Raw genomic sequence first — 19100 nt, forward strand, 5'->3', positions numbered from 1 at the left:
TTTGTGGTTTTCTATGATAAACCATATATTAGAAGTACGTACAAGACATTGTTTTGAGAAGAATTCCATTCAAACATGTCCGCATCGTGACCAGTACATAATAAACAGGCAAGATACAGCTCATAGGCACATACCACCTCTGATATTTCCCAAGTGTACTGCGGATATACCTGCCCTACAGAAATTGCAGCGGTTTAAAAAAGTGGTTTACCAGCACAAAAGGGCAATTAGGACGGACAATAAATATTGGCCGAGCTAGCTTCCCATGAAAGAATATAATAATTTGGAAAAGTCAGTGTTTACTAGAACACAATGGGTGTCAATAAATGCACAAGACATTAATGTCCATAGTGGAAAATTGTGTATAGAAAGGTGTGTGGAAAGAACAAAAGAGCAAAAATGGATGATAAGCGATGTCACAGATTCCGACTTTCAAAAAACAAACAGATTTATCAGTGAAAGTTTGAAAAGTACAATTAAGAAAAGAGTGACTTTATAGTTAATAAATTCAGTTTTCACACCGAATAATAGTGATATGAAATCAAAGAATAGTTTGTGGAAGATAAAAGACGGTTAAATAAATTTGGGACACTTACACGTTTTCCTCCTATTAACATCATATGTAAAGCTACGTCAACATTTTCAATGAAAGCAGTACTCACAAGGCATTGCTATAGATTTAAACATTAATCCTGCGAAATTCCTCCTCATATTTTCACGTTACACTTTGTCATACAGCTGTAAAAAAATGAGTTACCTTGTTACCAAAATAGCGCAATGAAATGTGTGAATGTTGTTTGAAAAACAGGCTAGTTGACTAATAGCGCATCTGGAGCGGTTAACAGACTTCACTGGGTGACGGGCGGTGTACCTTTTTCGTTTATTTTAATTCACAAAAGTAGCTTAAACCCGTTGTAAACTTCAGACGGTGCTTGCGCTTTGTATAAACCACACGAGCCGCGGGATTTACTGCAGACTGTTTACAAACCAAAACGTGGGAAACTACATTCTCTTGACCCCATGCAATGCCTATGAAATGTGTTCGCTGCTGCCAAGTTGCAAGTAATTTAATAACACCTATTTCCACATCAGTTCTCTGCAGCTTAAACAGGGTTGCTCCTACTTCTTGTTAAGGTTCCACTTTGGGAAATACTTGACGATTCCATTTCTAGCTTGTTACTTAGCTTCTGGCTGGTCATCTGAGCCAGCAACTTGTCAGGTTTACTATTCTCGTTATGTAGAATGTCAAGAAAGATTTATACATATGAAGTAGTCATACAATTTAGGGACTTGATTAAAGGCATCAATTGTCAATCTATGTGGCTGATGCCCCTTCACTTTGAGCTACCCGCGGCGTTATCGGTAGCTTTGTTGTAGAGCTTCAATTTTCGATGCAGAGTTGCATTCAAACCATTGTCTTTGCGAGATTTTACTTTTGGGTTCCTCTCTGACACATCAAGTTTCACTCGCAAGATTTATATCGGGGTTAACGTCTGGAATTGTATTACCACATAGGATGAACGCATCTAGAACTCTCCATATTTTCACTTCTTGCCATCTTATGTCAGGAGTGCTTCTATAAGATAGCTCTGAGACAACTTTCCTCGTCTAGCCACCAATATCCTGCGTTGTGTGAAAGACCGATGACTTTTACCCGATGAAAAACTAAAATAAAAGCAATATGAAACAAAAACTTAAAATATTGGAAACACTTTCAAGGCCAGTCAGCACCCGCAGAGAGAACGCACAAGTTAATGTGTCTAGAGTATCAGGCGTATTGGTGTTCCTCCTCACGTCAACTGCATCATCATATTACTTGTAAACATGCCAATATCTTGACTTCTGTTGGTGATGACAATATTTTAAATGCAAGATATTTGCGGATTGGCAGCAAAGCATTTCAACACGATAACCGCACGACCTCAAAGGCAGTATTTGTGATGCAATGGGTCACTGAGATGAACTACTCTGAAAAAGTTGCGTTAATAGGGAGAACTATTCCAAGACAAATGACATTTTGGAAACATGTTGATTACATTGGTTTTGTCTATTGATGACTGTGAGATGTACAGTGGGCCACGTGAGTGAAAGTAGGTTTTGGGGTAGTAGAGATCATAGAAGGAAATCCCCTTTTATATATATTTGTTAACCATACACTTACTTAATGACGACACGTTATTGGAAGCAATGATATGGATTAAGCACCACGGATACTGATAGAACTTGAGTTAGTAAGTTTACATAGTTATACAGCGAAGGATAGCTGGAAAGGCGAAGGTTCATCGATCGGGAACTAGTTAATTTACACTCAAGCGTTTGGATTGTGTGTAGAATGAAATGTATTTTTAAAATCATTGCTCGTTTCATTAAAATAGTAAAAGCCCGTCTCATTACTACAGTGGTTAAAGTATAACAAATTAATGATAACTATTTTATAGGAGGTGGATTCCCAACATATAACATTTCGAGGCGCCAGTTTAAGAGAGATGGGACATGGGGCGGTGATTGTTCTCCCATCGTATTTTTTCCTGGTGGCTAGCCAGTAAAGCAATGGCAGATGGCTTGTCGCCCTTTCAATCAGGTTATGGGGGAGGGGGAGAAATGAAGAGAGAGAGAGTGTGTGAGAGATAAAGGAAGGACTTAAAATTGAAAATGAAATATTCTAATTTGCATATTTCGGTTTTCACTGGCGATTTTTCAAATCAAAATTTCTTTCACCCCTCTTTTAAGACTATACTATTGCTTCACAGTGCGAATGGGATAGGAATTTGTGAATCTATATTCACAAAGCAAATGTATGCAAGATTGGGTCTGCTTATACATCTTTTTAAGTTTCGAGTTGAGATAAATGATCGTATTCTCTCAGGATTTAGTAGAAAACCTAGGGGAGCATTAAAACTATAGAATAAGTGACCAATTTAGCTTTTACTGCTTTAGAATCGGTCATGCCATAACACTTCTGGTGGACTTGCACTCGGATTGGCGAAGTGGGCAGCTGCAAAATGGATGTTGTTCCTCGAGGAAGAAAATAGTATTCGCATACGAATTAGAACCAGTAGGAGGCTTGTGGGCCTTCGAGCCTGCTTCACCATTCAATAAGATCACAGCAGATCCGTTCACTCCACTTTCCAGCCTAACGCCTTACTCATGGGAAATCTATCTATATTCGCCTTAAAAATATTCAAAGACTTTGTTTCAACTGTCTTTTCAGGAAGTGAGTTCCAAAGACTCATAACCCTCTGTGAGAGCAAACAAAACCCCTGTTCAGCTTCGTTTTAAATGAATGACCCCTTATTTTTAAACAGTGACGCTCTAGTTATCGATTCTCAACAGGAGGAAGCATCATTTCCACATCAATCATGTCAAAACCCTTATATGTTTCAATCAAGCCATTTCTTACTAAGGTCCAACATTTACAGGCCTAGCCTGTCCAATCTTTCTTCATGAGTCAACTCATCCATTCCAAAACTAAAGAAGAAATTGCTGGAAAAAGCTCAGCAGGTCTGGCAACATTTGTGCAGAAAAATCAGAGTTAATGTTTCGGGTCCAGTGACCCTTGCTCAGAATTCAGGTCACTTGACCCAAAACGTTAACTCCGATTTCTCTGCACAGATGCTGCCCGACCTGCTGAGCGTTTCCAGCAATTTCTGTTTTTATTACTCTCGAAAACATTCCCACAACAGTTTCCAATGATTTACATTCTTCTTTAATTAGGAGGAACAGTGCATGTCACAGTACTCCAGCCTGGCTTTTGTCCCATAAAACTGATCCATAAATTTTGCATTCATTCCACCACAAATGATAGCATATTACATCTTCTAATTATTTGATGTACCTGTATTCCAGTCTTTTGTGATGAACGCACTAGGACACTCAGATCCCTCTGCATCGCAGAACTTTCCTTTGGGGTGCTCCCTTATCACCAGCCTCCATCACACTTCCGTATGACGTAATCCTTAAACGGAAAGGGCGAAATTGCCAAAAGATCCGATCAAAATTTCCATTTAAATTTAGTCAGCGCGTAGACTTGCATGTATCGCCTTTGAAATGTGAAAGACGCCAAGAACAAACGTACAAAATGTTATATAATTATCTGTAAATAAAATAAGAACTTAACGAATTATCAATGTGCCTTAGTTGATCCAAGGCGTTCGCTTTCAGCTATATCTTGTCTTCAACTGTCGGTGAATTTTTAATACTAGAAAAATAAACAACGGAAATTGCTGGAGAAACTCAGAAAGTCTGACAGCATTTGTGGAGAGAAAACACAGAAAACTTTTCCGGTCCAGTCACTCTTCTTCAGATCTAGACATGCTGTTATTTTCATCTGATCCAAAATACACACTGGCTTTAACGTCGCTAGAGAGTAGAGTTCAATTTGATGTCTGCTTAACCGTGGCAGTCAAAGCGTGAGTTGTGAACACAATATAACTCAAGTGGAAACTTACCTTTTCAAATGGTTACTCTACCGTCTTTGACTAGATTCGCCCATTAAAGTGGAGCTCATTTGTTCTCTGCTGAAAGTATTTGGAACCATTAAAGTGATACTCTACAAGAAAGAAACTATAAGACCAACTGATACAGGAGTTTTCAATCCATTCACGGGGTTTGGTCTTCCTTACCTTTGGTGTTCTTGCGCCAAACGTAATGAAAACTTCGTTCAAAATGTACGTCCATTAACACTTTTCAGTAACAACCCCAATTTCACTCCTACTTTGCACCGGTTGCAGTTATTTAATTTGGTAAGACGGCTAATATGAGTTAACCAGGCAATTTTACACCGATCCCCAACAGAATCTAGTTTGGTTGCAGTCAAGCAAGAACGTAATTTATGTGGAATAAGCAGTGATTGATGTTATACAGGGTAAATATACAGTCAGTGCGAATACAGCAAAGCCTCGTCAAATAAAGTTCTCAGTTCATGGTGGCGTTGACTGACGTAAGAATATCTACTGAATATCAAATTAAATACTTTATTTTGTTTTCCAGGTTCTAGAAATGCAACGGATTTTTCTGAAGAATGGTCCCCACCCGAAAAGTTAGCTTTCCTGCTCCTCTGATGCTGTCTGGTCTGTTGTGTTCCTCCAGGTCCACGTTGTGTTATCTCAGACTCTAGCAGCGGCAGTTCTTACTATGTCTCGTTCAGAGTTTTTATTTTTTCATATGTGCTGGCCGGAATCCATGCATTCTCAACGTGGTTTTCATCTCGGGGGCCCAACGTGTGTATTGATTTCGTGGTTCCAGTGTTTGCATTGATTTCCATTTTAGGTATGTTAGACCAACTCCTTGGATTCCTCAGGCAATACTGTGGAAACGACAACTCAGAAAGGGCCGAGGTTTAACTAGTCATCTTTACTTTGGCATCCCTCAAGATGACCTGATCATTCAATCTTCAATACTCAGACGCTGGTGACACGGAATGACGATCTTATGTCATGTTGACTCACTGGCAAATAGATATTAAAATCCGTAGAGATTCCAGAAAAAAACAGTATTAATGACTAAACGAATAATTTAATAAATAATCCCGTCAGCCTCGTTACCACGCAGGATCGGAAGCATATGGCCTCATGGTTTTCCTGGTTCTTTCGAAGTAGCGATGCTACAGCTTGGTGACATGAGTTACATCATTGCCCAAGCCAATGAAAGCCAGCCGAGTATGAAATGGGAGACTTCCGTGCACACAACACCGAATACGAGAAATATTGGCACCATATCATTCCTTCTGCGCTGTATTTTTCTATGTTCTATGTTCTTCAAAGATGCACCACGTGATCAGACTTGATCAGCGGTTACAGTTGTAGGATGAGTGAAGCCATCACGGATTACACTCGACGTTTTGAGATTTTAAATGCGCATGATTTTGGATGGGGATAATTCAGTGATGATCATAGCTGCCGGCTCTTCGTGGGCGGTTAACCTGCTAATCAGTTTTGGATGTGCACTGGGAAAGTACAATCTAAAAAAATGATCTCAAGATGTCAAATTAAAATGCTCAGTTTATCGTTGTCCACGTTGCCTCGAAGTAGGTTTCCATGAAAATAAGCTCTTAACGAGAAAAGAATAATCGGGATTTTCACATATTCAGACTACAAATTCCCTTTCGTCTTTTACCTGCTTACAGTCTGGCATACTGCTTTGCTGTAATTTATGTCCCCGCCCCCCTGAAAAACCGTGCTTTGCAGAATTTATTGAAGATATAAGTTGAATTCGTAAAACTCTCATGTCCCATTGTGACTCAATAAACACATATTTTATACTGAGCAAGGCAAGCATTATTTTTGCTTTTCAGGAGGTAGAAGAAATTACTCAAATATTTTCGCATTACCAATAAAAACAATGCACCGATTCCAATAAGACTCATTGAAGCCTTTTCCTTTCACTCTCCAATTTTCGCAACCATTGTTGTGCCTCGGTGGGAGAAACATTTTCTCAATGAATCCTAGACTGACCTCCCCACCCCCACTCTCGCCACCATGCCAGCCCGCAATAGACTCTGAGCATTGATTCAGCAAAACAAGCAGCTTCATTAACACCACATAATGACTTTGGTGGGAGGACTCCGTTTCACTTGTTCGCATTTCAGTTGGAATGGGCGACTGGTATCATACGGGAAGATCGACAGAGCTACTATTTTAGTGGCAAAAATTGAAACGTGGAAACTCACGCACCGCTTAGAATAAGAGCGGCGCTCCAAAACTACGTAAGAACGTGCGGGAAAAGACGTTGCCACAAAAACGTCACTTTTTCTTCACGTGAGATTGGCGCTTGAAAGATATGAGCTAGATATCATTTGTCGTTTGATTTCTCAAATGCACGTCAATGGACGCAGTCTAATCTCGAGCTCCTTTATTTTGCATGAGACGATACGGTCCAAGAGGCTCGGACAGGGAGAAAAATGATATCAGAGATAATGGGAACTGCAGATGCTGGAGATTCCAAGATAATAAAATGTGAGGCTGGATGAACACAGCAGGCCAAGCAGCATCTCAGGAGCACAAAAGCTGACGTTTCGGAGGGTCCAGAAAAATGATATAATGTTTTGTGTAGATTAGCATAATATGGGAAAGCAGGTATTCTTCTGCATCGAGGAAAAAAGAACCGCAGAACTGCCAGTGGTGGAAATCTGCAACAAAAACAGAAATTGTCGGAGAAACTTAGCAAGGTCTAGCAGCATCTATGGAGACATAGCAGAATTGACGTTTCTGAAGAAGGAACAAAACAGAAGCTGCTGGAAAAAGCTCAGCAGGTCTAGCAGCATCTGTGCAGAGAAGTCAGAAGTAGCGTTTCGGGTCTGGTGACCCTTCCTCAGAACTTTCTGGAGAAGGACGGGAAAGGTTAACTCTGCTTTCTCTCCACAGGTGCTGCCAGACCTACTGAATTTCTTCACTGGTGTGGCTCAGTGCTTAATACTGCGTGTGAAGTTTTTACAGTCTCCCAGTATCTGCATGGGTTTCCTCCGGGTACGCCGGTTTCCTCCCACAGTCCAAAGAACTGCAAATTGTCCATACTAAATTGTCTATACCATCCAGGGATGTGGAGGCTGGGTGGATTTGCCGTGGAAAGTACAGGGTTGCAGGGATGGATGTGAGGAATGGATCTGGGTGGGACGCTCTTCGGAGGGTCGGTGTAGACTCGATGGTCCGAAAGGCTTGCATCTCCCGTAGAAATTTTACGATTCTAATAGTTTACCTTTTGTTGTGGGCGTCAACCTGATCTGCCGGGTTTAGGCGATTACAATGGTAAGAGTGTAAATATCTCTGAAACGTGTCGAGACCTCGTCATTTCAATTTTTTTTACTGTAACTTTGCCATTTCAACAAGCGAGCGAACCACTAACCAATCACCACGAACAGAGCCTTTGCATGAGTGCTTAGTTGTAAAAGCATATTGCTTTAAAACGTTATCTCACTTCCGCCGTCTTTCATAATCTTCGCTGCAGTTTATTATTTAATCCAGTATGACATTGTATTTTCAACTATCTTTCCTTATGCCGTGAATCTGAACGACAAATCAAAAATATTGTTCTTGAGACAGAATGCAAGTCATGAGTTCTTCAAGTCAATTTCGCGTAAGTGAAATAAGGGTTCCGAATTAATTTCACTTTGTGATCTAAGCGAAGGCTGTAAATATAGCTGATGCTTGTGTTGTGTTTCAAATACTGTGCAGTAAGTGTGTATGATTTCTCTATTCTTTTATGTTTGGCTAAACAGTAAAGTTTACCGTTTCTGTGAACCTGGAAACATGGCGTTAATAACATCTAATACAACTGCCATTTTCATGATTTTGAAGGCAATTTTACACGTGGTGTAATCAATATCTCAAAGGGCTGGATATACGCGATTTGGACAGTTGAAAAAAATACATTTGCATTAATTTGGCGCCTTCCACGACCTCTGGACATCGCAAATACATTTTATAAATTTACTTTTCCGCTATTGCTAAATAAGGAATTCGGCGGCCAATTCACGCTAAGCAAATTAACAGCAATGTAATAACAACCAAATTATTGCATCTGATGTTCAGTGACGGAAAGATTATCAGCCAGGGATAAGGAGGTAACTCCACAGCTCTTCCTCGAAATATTGCCATGAGATTTTAAGGTCCACACAAGAAGGCAGACAAAATCCCAATTTACCCTTTTGATCTGAAAGATGGCATCTTCGATGATACAGTTGTCCTCCAGTCAACCTGCCTGATTTCTTTGAAGCTAAAACAAATCGAAATATATCAGCAAAGAAATGTTCATTCAAACACAGAAACCATACGCAATCCCTTATCTCCCCAGCAGCTACTTATTCAACATACATCAATTTTGAACTTTTCTCATATAACTATTACTATATATAGAAGTTTAACGTGTAAAAATATGACGAAAATACTCTGCTATTTGAATGCACGAAGTGATAAAGAAAGTTTAATTCTAATGACACTTCATGCTCGATGTATTTCAACATAAAGTCCATTAGATGGAGGACAAATGCCTGCACATGCGCAGCTTCCTTGCTTTGTAACCTCCCACAGTGCCGGAACAAATTGAAGTCATCACATCAATTTCATCAAAGCCTCACCTTGAGCAGACTGAAATGTCATTTACTAGGAGAATTTTTATAAACTAGATGCTCTATGCAAGTTAATCTGGTAGATGAAATGCAAAATAAGATGACAAAATAAACAAACAAACGAGAGTTTCGTTACGAAAATTACTTTTTCGAGGTCAGAAGTCAGACGACAGCAGGTTATATAGTCCAACGGGTTTATTTGAAATCGCAAGCTTTCAGAACATTGCCCATTCATCAGGTGAAGCCACCTTGTCCACCCCATTCCAACTCCGGCACCTCCACATTGTTACTTTTTCGACCAATTTTATTTTTCGTGTGGGCTGATTTTTTGAGTTTAAATCATCGAATTGCAAATGTCTTCAGAGCAGTCACAGCGTCTTACGCACTACGCGACCTTTTAGATTAAGATGGAAAAATACGTCATATTTACGACTGTAATATCACCACTTCTTTTCAATGCTTTCGAAAAGTGAACTCATCCGTCTGTTAAAATCCGATTTTGTCAAGATGGAAACTTTTTCATTTATTTGGAATTGAGTGAAACTTATGTACCAGTTTCAAACAGCTTCAAAAATATTCCTTAAAGGTTTACTGTAAAGGAATAAACAGATACTGGCAATAGTATTGAACTGTTTCTTTTGGACAAAGTACTCACAAATTTAACATAAATCGTAAATCTCTTCAGAAGAAAATCAACAGATCTAATGAGTTTTATCCAAGTGTAATTCTACTGGAGACATGAAAGTGGTTTATGATTAAATAATTTCACTAAAAGAACCCAAATGAAGATCACGTGTTTACATTTTACGTTCCTTGGTAGGTTATGTCGCTGGTCCAGTTTATATAAAATTTTGACGCTATGTGCTAATTGCTACGGATAACCCCCTTCCTCCCTATTCAGACTTGTAAAATTAGTTAATAATTAAGGAGATTATCGCCAAGGTCTCTCCAGTTTAATAAGGTTGGGCACTTATAAGTCAACAGTTGTAATACACGGCTAAAGGCTTGCAAAACAACCTTTATCAAAACAGACTGTGATCATAGGGGGCAATAGTATATGACCGAGCATGCGAAAAATTGTAATCAAGGCTTCAGCAACTTGATAAGTATTCAAAACTCGTCAACATAAGCATTCATTCTTAACACTTTCACGGATATGTGAATACGATGACAAATGAGTTGCTTAATTGTCCTTAATAAAGTTGAAACAATTTCAATGTAAATATCACCGTCGTATAGTCAATGCAATGATGATGATTCTATTTTCAAAAACAGACAAATCCCAAAATTGCTAATTAATTTCGCCTCGCAACTGATGTTTACATAGATTTGTTTAGTGTAATAGTTACTTGTGATCTTTAAAAAATTTGACTTTCATGTCTGTGTTGTAGAATATTTACTAGCGCGTAAACTGAAATCACACGGAGACGTTTACAGAAGGCACCGTACTTATAAAAATTACTTCGGACGTCCTTAAACAGTCATTTCATGACGACAGAAGCTCCTGATTGACAGCCTAGCGCCGGGTCAGTAAGATGCACTTCAACAGCCCCAAGGCCGTGACGCCTGAAGAATAGAGGCGGGCCTTGAAATGCTGATTGATGCGTAATTACCCCGGTAACAGATTAACTCCGATCTGGGGCGGCCAGAATTACTGATCTGCCTTTACAGTTTCACTTTCCTCATTCAGCACTTTGGAAACATGGCTACTCATACCAGTATATCATGTCGTGGCCCTCCCATTTTAAAGGTAAGTGCGTATTCAAGTATTTTTGCGTCAATTATTATTGATTTACTTTGGCCTGTTTGGTAAAACTTGATAATTGTTATAGTGATGGGCAAAAAATGAAACTAAACTTTTAGTCGCTCCTCACGGAGCTAGCAACAGCGCACGGGGCACGCCTTCGTATGCGCCTGCGTCATCTGTATCGGAGCCAAATACAGCTTTGAGAGCACTTGTTTTACATTCAGGTACGAACATGCTGAACGTTGTCGAGAAGCCACAACATCTGGCAAACAACGCATCTTTAAATATATAACTTAAACGTCTTATACTGTATTTTTGTTACAGTATCGTTGCAAATTGTTGTAAAAGTGTGATTGCGGGGTTTGAAGTCAACACATCAACGCAGAATGCCAAAGAGTTGAACAATACATTTAATAATGAATTACGAGAATCTCGGAAAATGTTCCTTTTTGAAACAATGGATAACGGAGGCGACCTTTAGCTACCAATTTAAATTCTTCTAAAATCTGAGTGGGTGATGTCGATTCATGTTAATGAAAGCAGACAACAAAACAAATAATAAGAAAGTTGGATGTAATCCGATACGTTCAATGCTTTCTAAATATTACAAAATACACGATTACTAAAAAGATTGAAATGGATCTACATATAAATAGATTGTATATCTTCTGAGTAGTAATAGATGCGATTAACTGTTAAAACACAGGCGCTAGTTAGCTGCACACGGTTTATAATTTGTTAACGTTTCGAGTCGGTGTGCCCCGAAACGTTAACGCTGCTTTTATGTAGATGTTCCAGAGCTGATGAGTTTCTTCAATGCTTTTTTTCTGTTTAAAATTTCCAGCATCCACAGTTCTTTATTTTATTATAGTTTCAGTTACTTTTTTCATATTAGCCGTTTTCGAAAGATATAACGTTGAATTTTGGAATATATGGATGGAAGTATTGCGAATATGCATTGGTCTTGGTGAACTACTCTTTCACAATTACATACATTAAATAGTAAACAGGTCTGCGCTGAAAAACGGTTATTATCGTTATTTTTGTTCCTTTTGTCGCGTTATTCCTGCACGAACAGACAACTAGAATGACACGTTTTGCTTGGATAGAGTCGTCAGTCAAGATTTATTTGTTGCATTATGTTGACTATATAAACGATTTCTCGCCATGATCTGTAATCAAGTCAAAACACCAGCTGCTAACCACTTTATGTGGAGCAAAGGCGTTTGTATTCAGAACCATCGGTAAAACCCTGAGACACAGCTACTTCAACTATTTCCGCTTTAACCTCTCAAGACATGAATATTTTACCGTTCACAGTACTGAATTGATATTTTATTCTGTGTTCTTAATATAAATGTTTTCCGCCCCAAGACAGGTATCATGCTTGATTGTGCAATCACCTTCTTGCTTAACGTACGTCCAAGTGAAAGCGCACCAGAGAAAACTGCATGGAACAGCTAATCATGATTTTTTTCATCTATAAATGGGGATTGCGTGGTAGATTCGGGATCACGGGCAGACTACAAACACAGTAACAAAGCCTAGGCTGGCTGCTGCTGCTACTCCACTCAGGGTAATGCGAACGATTCCTAAATATAAAAGGAGTGCAAGTCAGTCAGAAAAACGGAGTATGTTTGCGGGGAACGGGAGGGACTTGAGATCGTTGAGTTGCAAACTCACACGCTGAACACTTGCGAACAAAGTAAAAGGAATGGATAATGAAGAAGAGCCCAAGCTCTGCCATTGGGTCCTTTCACGCGCTTCAGCTCACAATTACAAAGTGGCGACCTCGGCCAAGATTGGTGAGTATCCCCTTCCGGTTCGTCGCCGTGGTAACCGCAGCGCAGCACAATTCACTGGTTGTCTTGGACACACGATAGAGCGCAACAGTGTTAGCAGCAGCCGCAGATGTCTGAGTCTGCAACACATCTCTTCCATTAGATTTCTACACTAGAGTACTGGCACTATGACTCAAAGACTAGCTTTACAAGGTAAAAATCTTTCGGAAATTCTAAACGTTATTGACTTATTTTGAAGACTACTCTTGGAAATGGGGATTCGGTGGAAGCTGTTGTCTTTGACGGCCAGGAGATTTATGTAAAGTTACTTATTTTCTCTGAAGTTGTAATTAAGCGGCGACTATTTCTATAAAGTATAAGAGAAACTTGCACAATGCTCCTCACTGGTCAGGGTGTCCCAAATTGCTTTACCCATCACATTTGTAAAAACTAGGTAATTGTAATCATTGTAGTTAAGGAGAGAACCAGGCAGCAATTTCTCAAAGACGGAGATATGATAATGAACAGGTATTTCTGTGTTGTCATATTGTTTGAAAAGTAAATACTGGCCAGAGAATTCTCCAGTTATTTGAACAGGCCATGGAATCTTTTATGGACCCTAGCTGGTCAAGCAAGACCTTATTTTTAACAGTTCATCTGGAAGACAGCACTTTTACAACAGCGAAACAGTCTTTAAGGATTGTACAGGCGTATCAGCCTAGGTTTTCTGTTCAAATCGCTGAAGCCAGACTTGAATGCACAAATTTTCAGACTCAAAGGTAAGAGAGCTACGACTGAACCACAACTCATGTTGTATATGCTATTGAGACTGTTGGTGTATCCTTATATGTGTGAATTCTTGCAGTTGAAGAATTTGTTCAATTTTAATTCTGCTCCAACAGTTTTTGAACAGTACCAGAAGGCTAGAGCACAGTTTGTACAAACAATTGCAGAACTTGCAACAAGGCCACAAAATATTGAAACTCTACAAAATGCAGGTAAGATGCAACCAACATTGTTCTCAGCATTCAGTGGTAAATTTGCACTGTGAAAAAAATATTAGCTGCTGATCTTTGTGAAAGTAGGAAGTGACCGTTAGTTTCCATTCAAGACCATAAAAGCTGTATCACAATGAGTAAGTATTAAATGTCTAAATATATAGTCTTGTAATGGTTTGATTCAAATTTGTATGGTCGGCAGAAATGCATGTGCTTTACTGAAGCCTAGGGATCACATTCTGTATACGTTTCCCAGTTATTGATTATCTTTTCTATGATGGATGGAATTACGTTACTAGATGTGTTAAAATCTTCTATTTATATAGTGTCTTTAGTACAGTAAAACAATCTTAAGATATTTCAAAGGAGTATAACTAGACAAAAATTCACTTCAAGATGGTAATATTCAGACAAGTGACTAAAGTCTAAGAAGTAGCTATGGGTTTCAGTGGAATATACAGGAATGCACAGAACTGAAAAAATTTAAATTGTGACCTACCTGGCCAGTCTGCATATCTTTGCATTATCAGATTCAATGATATCTATCATATTTTTCTAGAAAAGGCATTTCTTGAAGGCTTATTTGAACTTGATGATGCAAACACAAGCTTCCCAACACACTCCACCCTATTATCGATTTGTAGTTGTTCATAGCATACCGGGATACCAAGTATCTTTTTTCCCTTTTGGGGTTCCACCTGATGTTAACTGTTTGGTTTTGGTAGCTATATTTTCATATCCACTAACTTCTTTGTTAGGTGATGTATTCATGTAATAACAATACCTTTTGAATTTGTTGACATAAGGGTATTTGTACTTTACAGTTAAAGTCATAACTCACAAGTAAAACATTTCCTGGACACCATGGTATTTAAACTGACTTAAGACAACAGACATAAGATGGCAGCAAAAGTTTTTATTAAAAATACTGACACAAACTTCTACACATGTAAAGCCATCTTCTGTACATTGGTAAGATAACAACTAATATATGTAGATGTCGGTGTGTTCGCCAAGCTGGGAGGTTTGATAGCAGACATTTAGTCTCCTTATTAGGTGACATTCTCATCCACTGTGGAGCCTTCTGTGAAGCGCTGTTGTCTCATGCTGGTTCGTATTTATTTGGCCTGGTTTTTGCTGCTTCTGGTAGGTGCTGTCCTCTGTTTCACTTGTGCACTATCATTATTACTATCATTGGACAATCCAAACAGAGGACAACCAGAGAATTCTTGGAGGATTTGCATTCACCTGCGGACTCCATCAACAAACACGTAATTAGATCAGACATACCGACCATTTCAATGCACAGCTGGAACCGACACCTGAAGGAAGCAGCAAAAACCAGACAAAATAAATTTGAACTGGCATGAGACAACAGCGCTTCACAGGATGCTCCACAGCACTGAGGATGTCTAGTTAGGGGACAAAACATCTGCTATCAAACTTCCCAGCTCAGCGAACATACCAGCATCTGCAACAGCACTTGAGCTACAAATCTTCACTCAAACCCCGAACAGCTAATATATTTCCATTATGTCCTCGAGGTTGGAATATTTTATCCAAGAAATGACCACTCATTTCACTGCATCTCAGATTAAAATTTAACAATTGACTCAGTGTTGGTTGTGCCAATAGTATCCAGTATATTTGTATCAATATAGTTCCTGAATAGTCTCAAATTAGATATATGATATTCATTTGTAAGTAATTCATTACTTGAGTGATTTCAAGATTTTCTCTTAATTAGTTGGGTATCACTTTGCTTTCAGGCTTGAAGCTTTTTTCTCTTTTTTTCCTTGCAACCTCCTTCACACTCTGTACCATCTGCTGCGGCCTACCCATCTCTTGCCCCACTTGGGCAGCCTCACCTTTCTCTGCCGTAAGGCCACATCCTCTCTGCTCTGTTCTGAGGCCTCTCTGTTGCAGTCTCTCTCTCTAGCTCCCTTTCTCACTCTCGCTTACTCTCTCTCACTTGCTCTTGTGCTGTCAGTCTCTCTTGTGCTCTTTCTCTTGTGCTCTCTCTCTCTCGCGCTCTCTTTCCCTCGCTCTCTTGGCTCTGTACATCTACTCCCTGAAATCCCCACCGCCCCCCAATCCTTGCAGATTCCCACTCTTTCCCTTGCCCCGTAGCGTCCTTTATCTCCCCTCCACCACCCCACCCCTGTGGCCTCCATTTCTTTCCCCACTACACTCCCCATTTGTTCTCCCACCGCCAGCTTGAATCCTATCTGTCTGTCAAAGCCCTCTTATGGCCCCCTTGTCCTCCCTACTCCTCACCCCCTTATGACTTCATTGTCTCTCTTGCTTAGGGCAGCCTTCCTCCCCCTTCCAAAGTTTCTGGATCTGGTGGCAGATGTTTTCCTATATGTTTTGAACTTTGTTGTATAGATTGGTTATCAATTTCTGTGAAAATTGCTTAAATCTGAATAATTATTGCAACTGTCCCTTCTAATTCTGAGGCCTTAATCTCTTGTAGAATCAAGGCCTATGTGAAAGATCTTTCAGTCTTGGCTTCAGTTCCTAGACATCTTGCTTTCAAAATTGTTTACACGCATACACAAAACTTCCCTTCTGGATGGACCAGTGATTTGTGCAATTACAGCCTCACACCCTGAGCTTTGTACCCCAGCGCTTTGGTGATGCCAGTCAAGATCCATTTGCTGTCGATGGTTTCACTGATCTATTACCACAAAATACTGCTCCTGCATTCTGCTTTATTTTCCTGAATAATACAGTTCATCTTAATTTGTTAGTCATTATGATGTTTTTCTACGATCTGTTTGTACTTTCTGTCATTAAGTGATGACCCTCTACTCATTATCTCAGCATCATGCCATATCTAGCATATTTTCTGATATTTGCAGTCCCTCCTACTTTGGTCATACTTGTATTCTTTATTTATTGAGAACTGGACACGATCCTTCATCTTTCCAGCTTTCGAAAAGTATTTGGGGTGGGCAGTATCACAAATCAATGGTTATATCTGAGAATCACAATTAGTGTACAGCAGCAGATGTAATGCTGGATTGTAAACATTAAATGTCACTTATTGTAAGATAATTGATCTGTTGATTGTGAGATACGTAATAACATGATCAAAACCTGGAATGTTTGGTAGGATTCAATGGTACATAAGTAACTGCTAACGTCAGTTTGTAGCTGCAAGGTTTTCCTGCAGATGATTGAGGTTCAGATAAGTTGCACACTTTGGGTTTAATCTCCTTTCATTTTCCCTCTGCCACTGATACACTTTTACTTTCAAAGGAGGCCAGACAATTTTTTATTTGGTTGTGTCATGTGCAGCAACCCTGGGCAGTATTTCCCAGGACATGGGGTCCATACCAAAATGTCCTCAGAGGATCCTTCAGTTTTTCTTTATAATCCTTCTTTTGATTACCATGAGACCTCAAACTCAAGATTCCCATTGAAGTAACAGTATTCTTTTCTGGGAATACCATTTCAGATTTTCATTGATGTCCGTAAGACTTCCTTTTAAAAGCATGGATTAGGCATTCTGGCTACGTGACTAGGCCAACTCAATTGTGATTGTGTAAATATTGTGCAAATTCTGAACATGCTTTGTTGATCACCTCAGTGTCTGGTATTTTGTCCTGCCATTTGATTTTCAGAAGCTTCCAAAAGTAGCTCAAATGAAAGTGGTTGAGTTTCTTGGGAAGAATTTTTTAAAATTCATGCGCTGGGCTTCACTGGTGAGGCCAGTATTTATTGGCCATCCCCAATTACCCAGAGAACGGTTAAGAATCATTTGGTTTGGAATCAGATATAGGCCAGACTATATAAGAATGTTTTTAAAGGTAGGTGAAGGCTTACTGGTATTATCACTAGACTATTAACCCAGAAACCCAGCTGATATTCTGGGGTCCTGGGTTCTGAGCCACCCGTGGCAGATGGAGGAATTGGAATTCAAAAAGAAGTCTGGAATTAAGAATCTATTGGTCACCATGAAATCGTTGCCGATTGTCAGCAAAACCCATCTGGTTCACTAATAACCTTCAGGGGAGGAAATCTGCCATCCTGCAATGAAGATTGCAGGAGGGCATGCCAGGAGCAACACTAAGCATACCTGAAGATCAGGTATCAACCTGGTGAAACCACCAAACAAGACTACTTAAACTGTCGAACAGCGAAAGCAGCAAGTGATAGACAGAGCTAAGCGATCCCACAACCAACGGGTCAGATCTAAGCTCTGCAGTCCTGCTACATCTAGTCATGAATCGCGGTGGACAATTAAACAACTCACTGGAGGAGGAGGCTCCAAAAGTATCCTCATCCTCAATGATGGAAGAGCCCTGCACAAACTAAGGCTGAAGCATTTGCAGCAATCTTCAGCCAGGAGTGCCGAGTGGACGATCCATCTCAGCCTCCTCCAGTGCTCCCCAGCATTACAGATACTGGTCTCCAGCCAATTCAATTCACTCCACGAGATATCAAGAAATGGTTGGAGACACTGGATACTGCAAAGGGCCCTGACAACATTCCAGCAATAGTACTGAAGACTTGTGCACCAGAACTTGCCTCTTCCCTAGCCAAGCTGTTCCAGTACAGTTACAATGCTGGTATCTGCCCGACAATGGGGAAAATTTCCCAAGTGAGTCCGACACACAAAAAGCAGAACAAATCCAAACCAGCCAATTACTGCCCCATCAGTCTACTCTCGATCATCAGTAAAGTGATGGAAGGTGTTATCAACAGTGCTATATAGCAGGACCTGTTCAGAAATAACCTGCTCAGTAGTGCCCAGTTTGGGTTCCACCAAGGCCACTCAGCTCCTGATCTCATTACAGCAGTGGTTAAAACATGGGCAAAAGAGCTGAATTCCAAAGGTGAGGTGAGAGTGACATCCCCTGATATCAAGGCTGTATTCAACTGGGTGTGGGATCAAGGAGCCCTTGCAAAATTGGAATCAATAGGTATCAGGGAACAAACTCTCCAGTGGTTAGAGTCATACCTGACGCAGAGGAGAATGGTCATGGTTGTGGGAGGCCTATCATCTTAGCTCCATGAGATCTTGCAGGATTTCCTCAGGGTATTGTCCTAGGCCCAACCATCTTCAGCTGCTTCATCAATGACTTTCCCTCCATCATAAGGTCAGAAGTGGGAATGTTCACTGATGAAAGCACAATGTGCAGCACCATACATGACTCCTCAGATGCTGAAATAGCCCATGTTCACATGCAACAAGGTCTGCACAATATCCAGGCTTTGCTAACAAGTGGCACGTGACATTCACGCCACACAAATGCCAGACTATGATATCACCAATAGGAGACAATCTAACCACCACCCATTGACATTCAATGGTGTTACCATCTCTGAATCAATGCCCTGGGGGTTAGCATCAACCAGAAACTCAGCTGGATTCACCGAATTAACACAGTAGCTACCAAAGCAGTTCAGAAGGTAGGAATACTGTGGCAAGTAACTCACCTCCTGACTCCTCAAAGCCTGCCCACCATCAGCAAGGCCCAAGTCAGGAGTGTGATAGAATACTT

The 19100-nt window shown here is 40.1% G+C and overlaps 1 protein-coding gene across 3 annotated transcripts in view; it reads left to right on the forward strand.

Moving 5' to 3' along the window:
• Positions 1–10705: 10705 nt before the first annotated feature.
• The window catches only part of spag6 (sperm associated antigen 6), a 136652-nt gene continuing 128257 nt past the window's right edge, over positions 10706–19100 (forward strand). The window contains exons 1-3 of one of the 3 annotated variants that reach the window (XM_048560435.2): positions 10706–10811; positions 12183–12613; positions 13492–13587. In XM_048560435.2, coding sequence (XP_048416392.1) covers positions 12523–12613; positions 13492–13587 — 187 coding nt within the window. In that variant the 5' untranslated portion in view covers positions 10706–10811; positions 12183–12522. Of the gene's footprint in view, positions 10812–12182; positions 12614–12681; positions 12803–13211; positions 13369–13491; positions 13588–19100 lie in introns of those variants that run through there. The other 2 variants (XM_048560453.2, XM_048560462.2) reach the window with 2 other exon arrangements.

Source organism: Stegostoma tigrinum, chromosome 2 (genome assembly GCF_030684315.1).
Source record: "Stegostoma tigrinum isolate sSteTig4 chromosome 2, sSteTig4.hap1, whole genome shotgun sequence".
Lineage (NCBI taxonomy): Eukaryota > Metazoa > Chordata > Chondrichthyes > Orectolobiformes > Stegostomatidae > Stegostoma > Stegostoma tigrinum.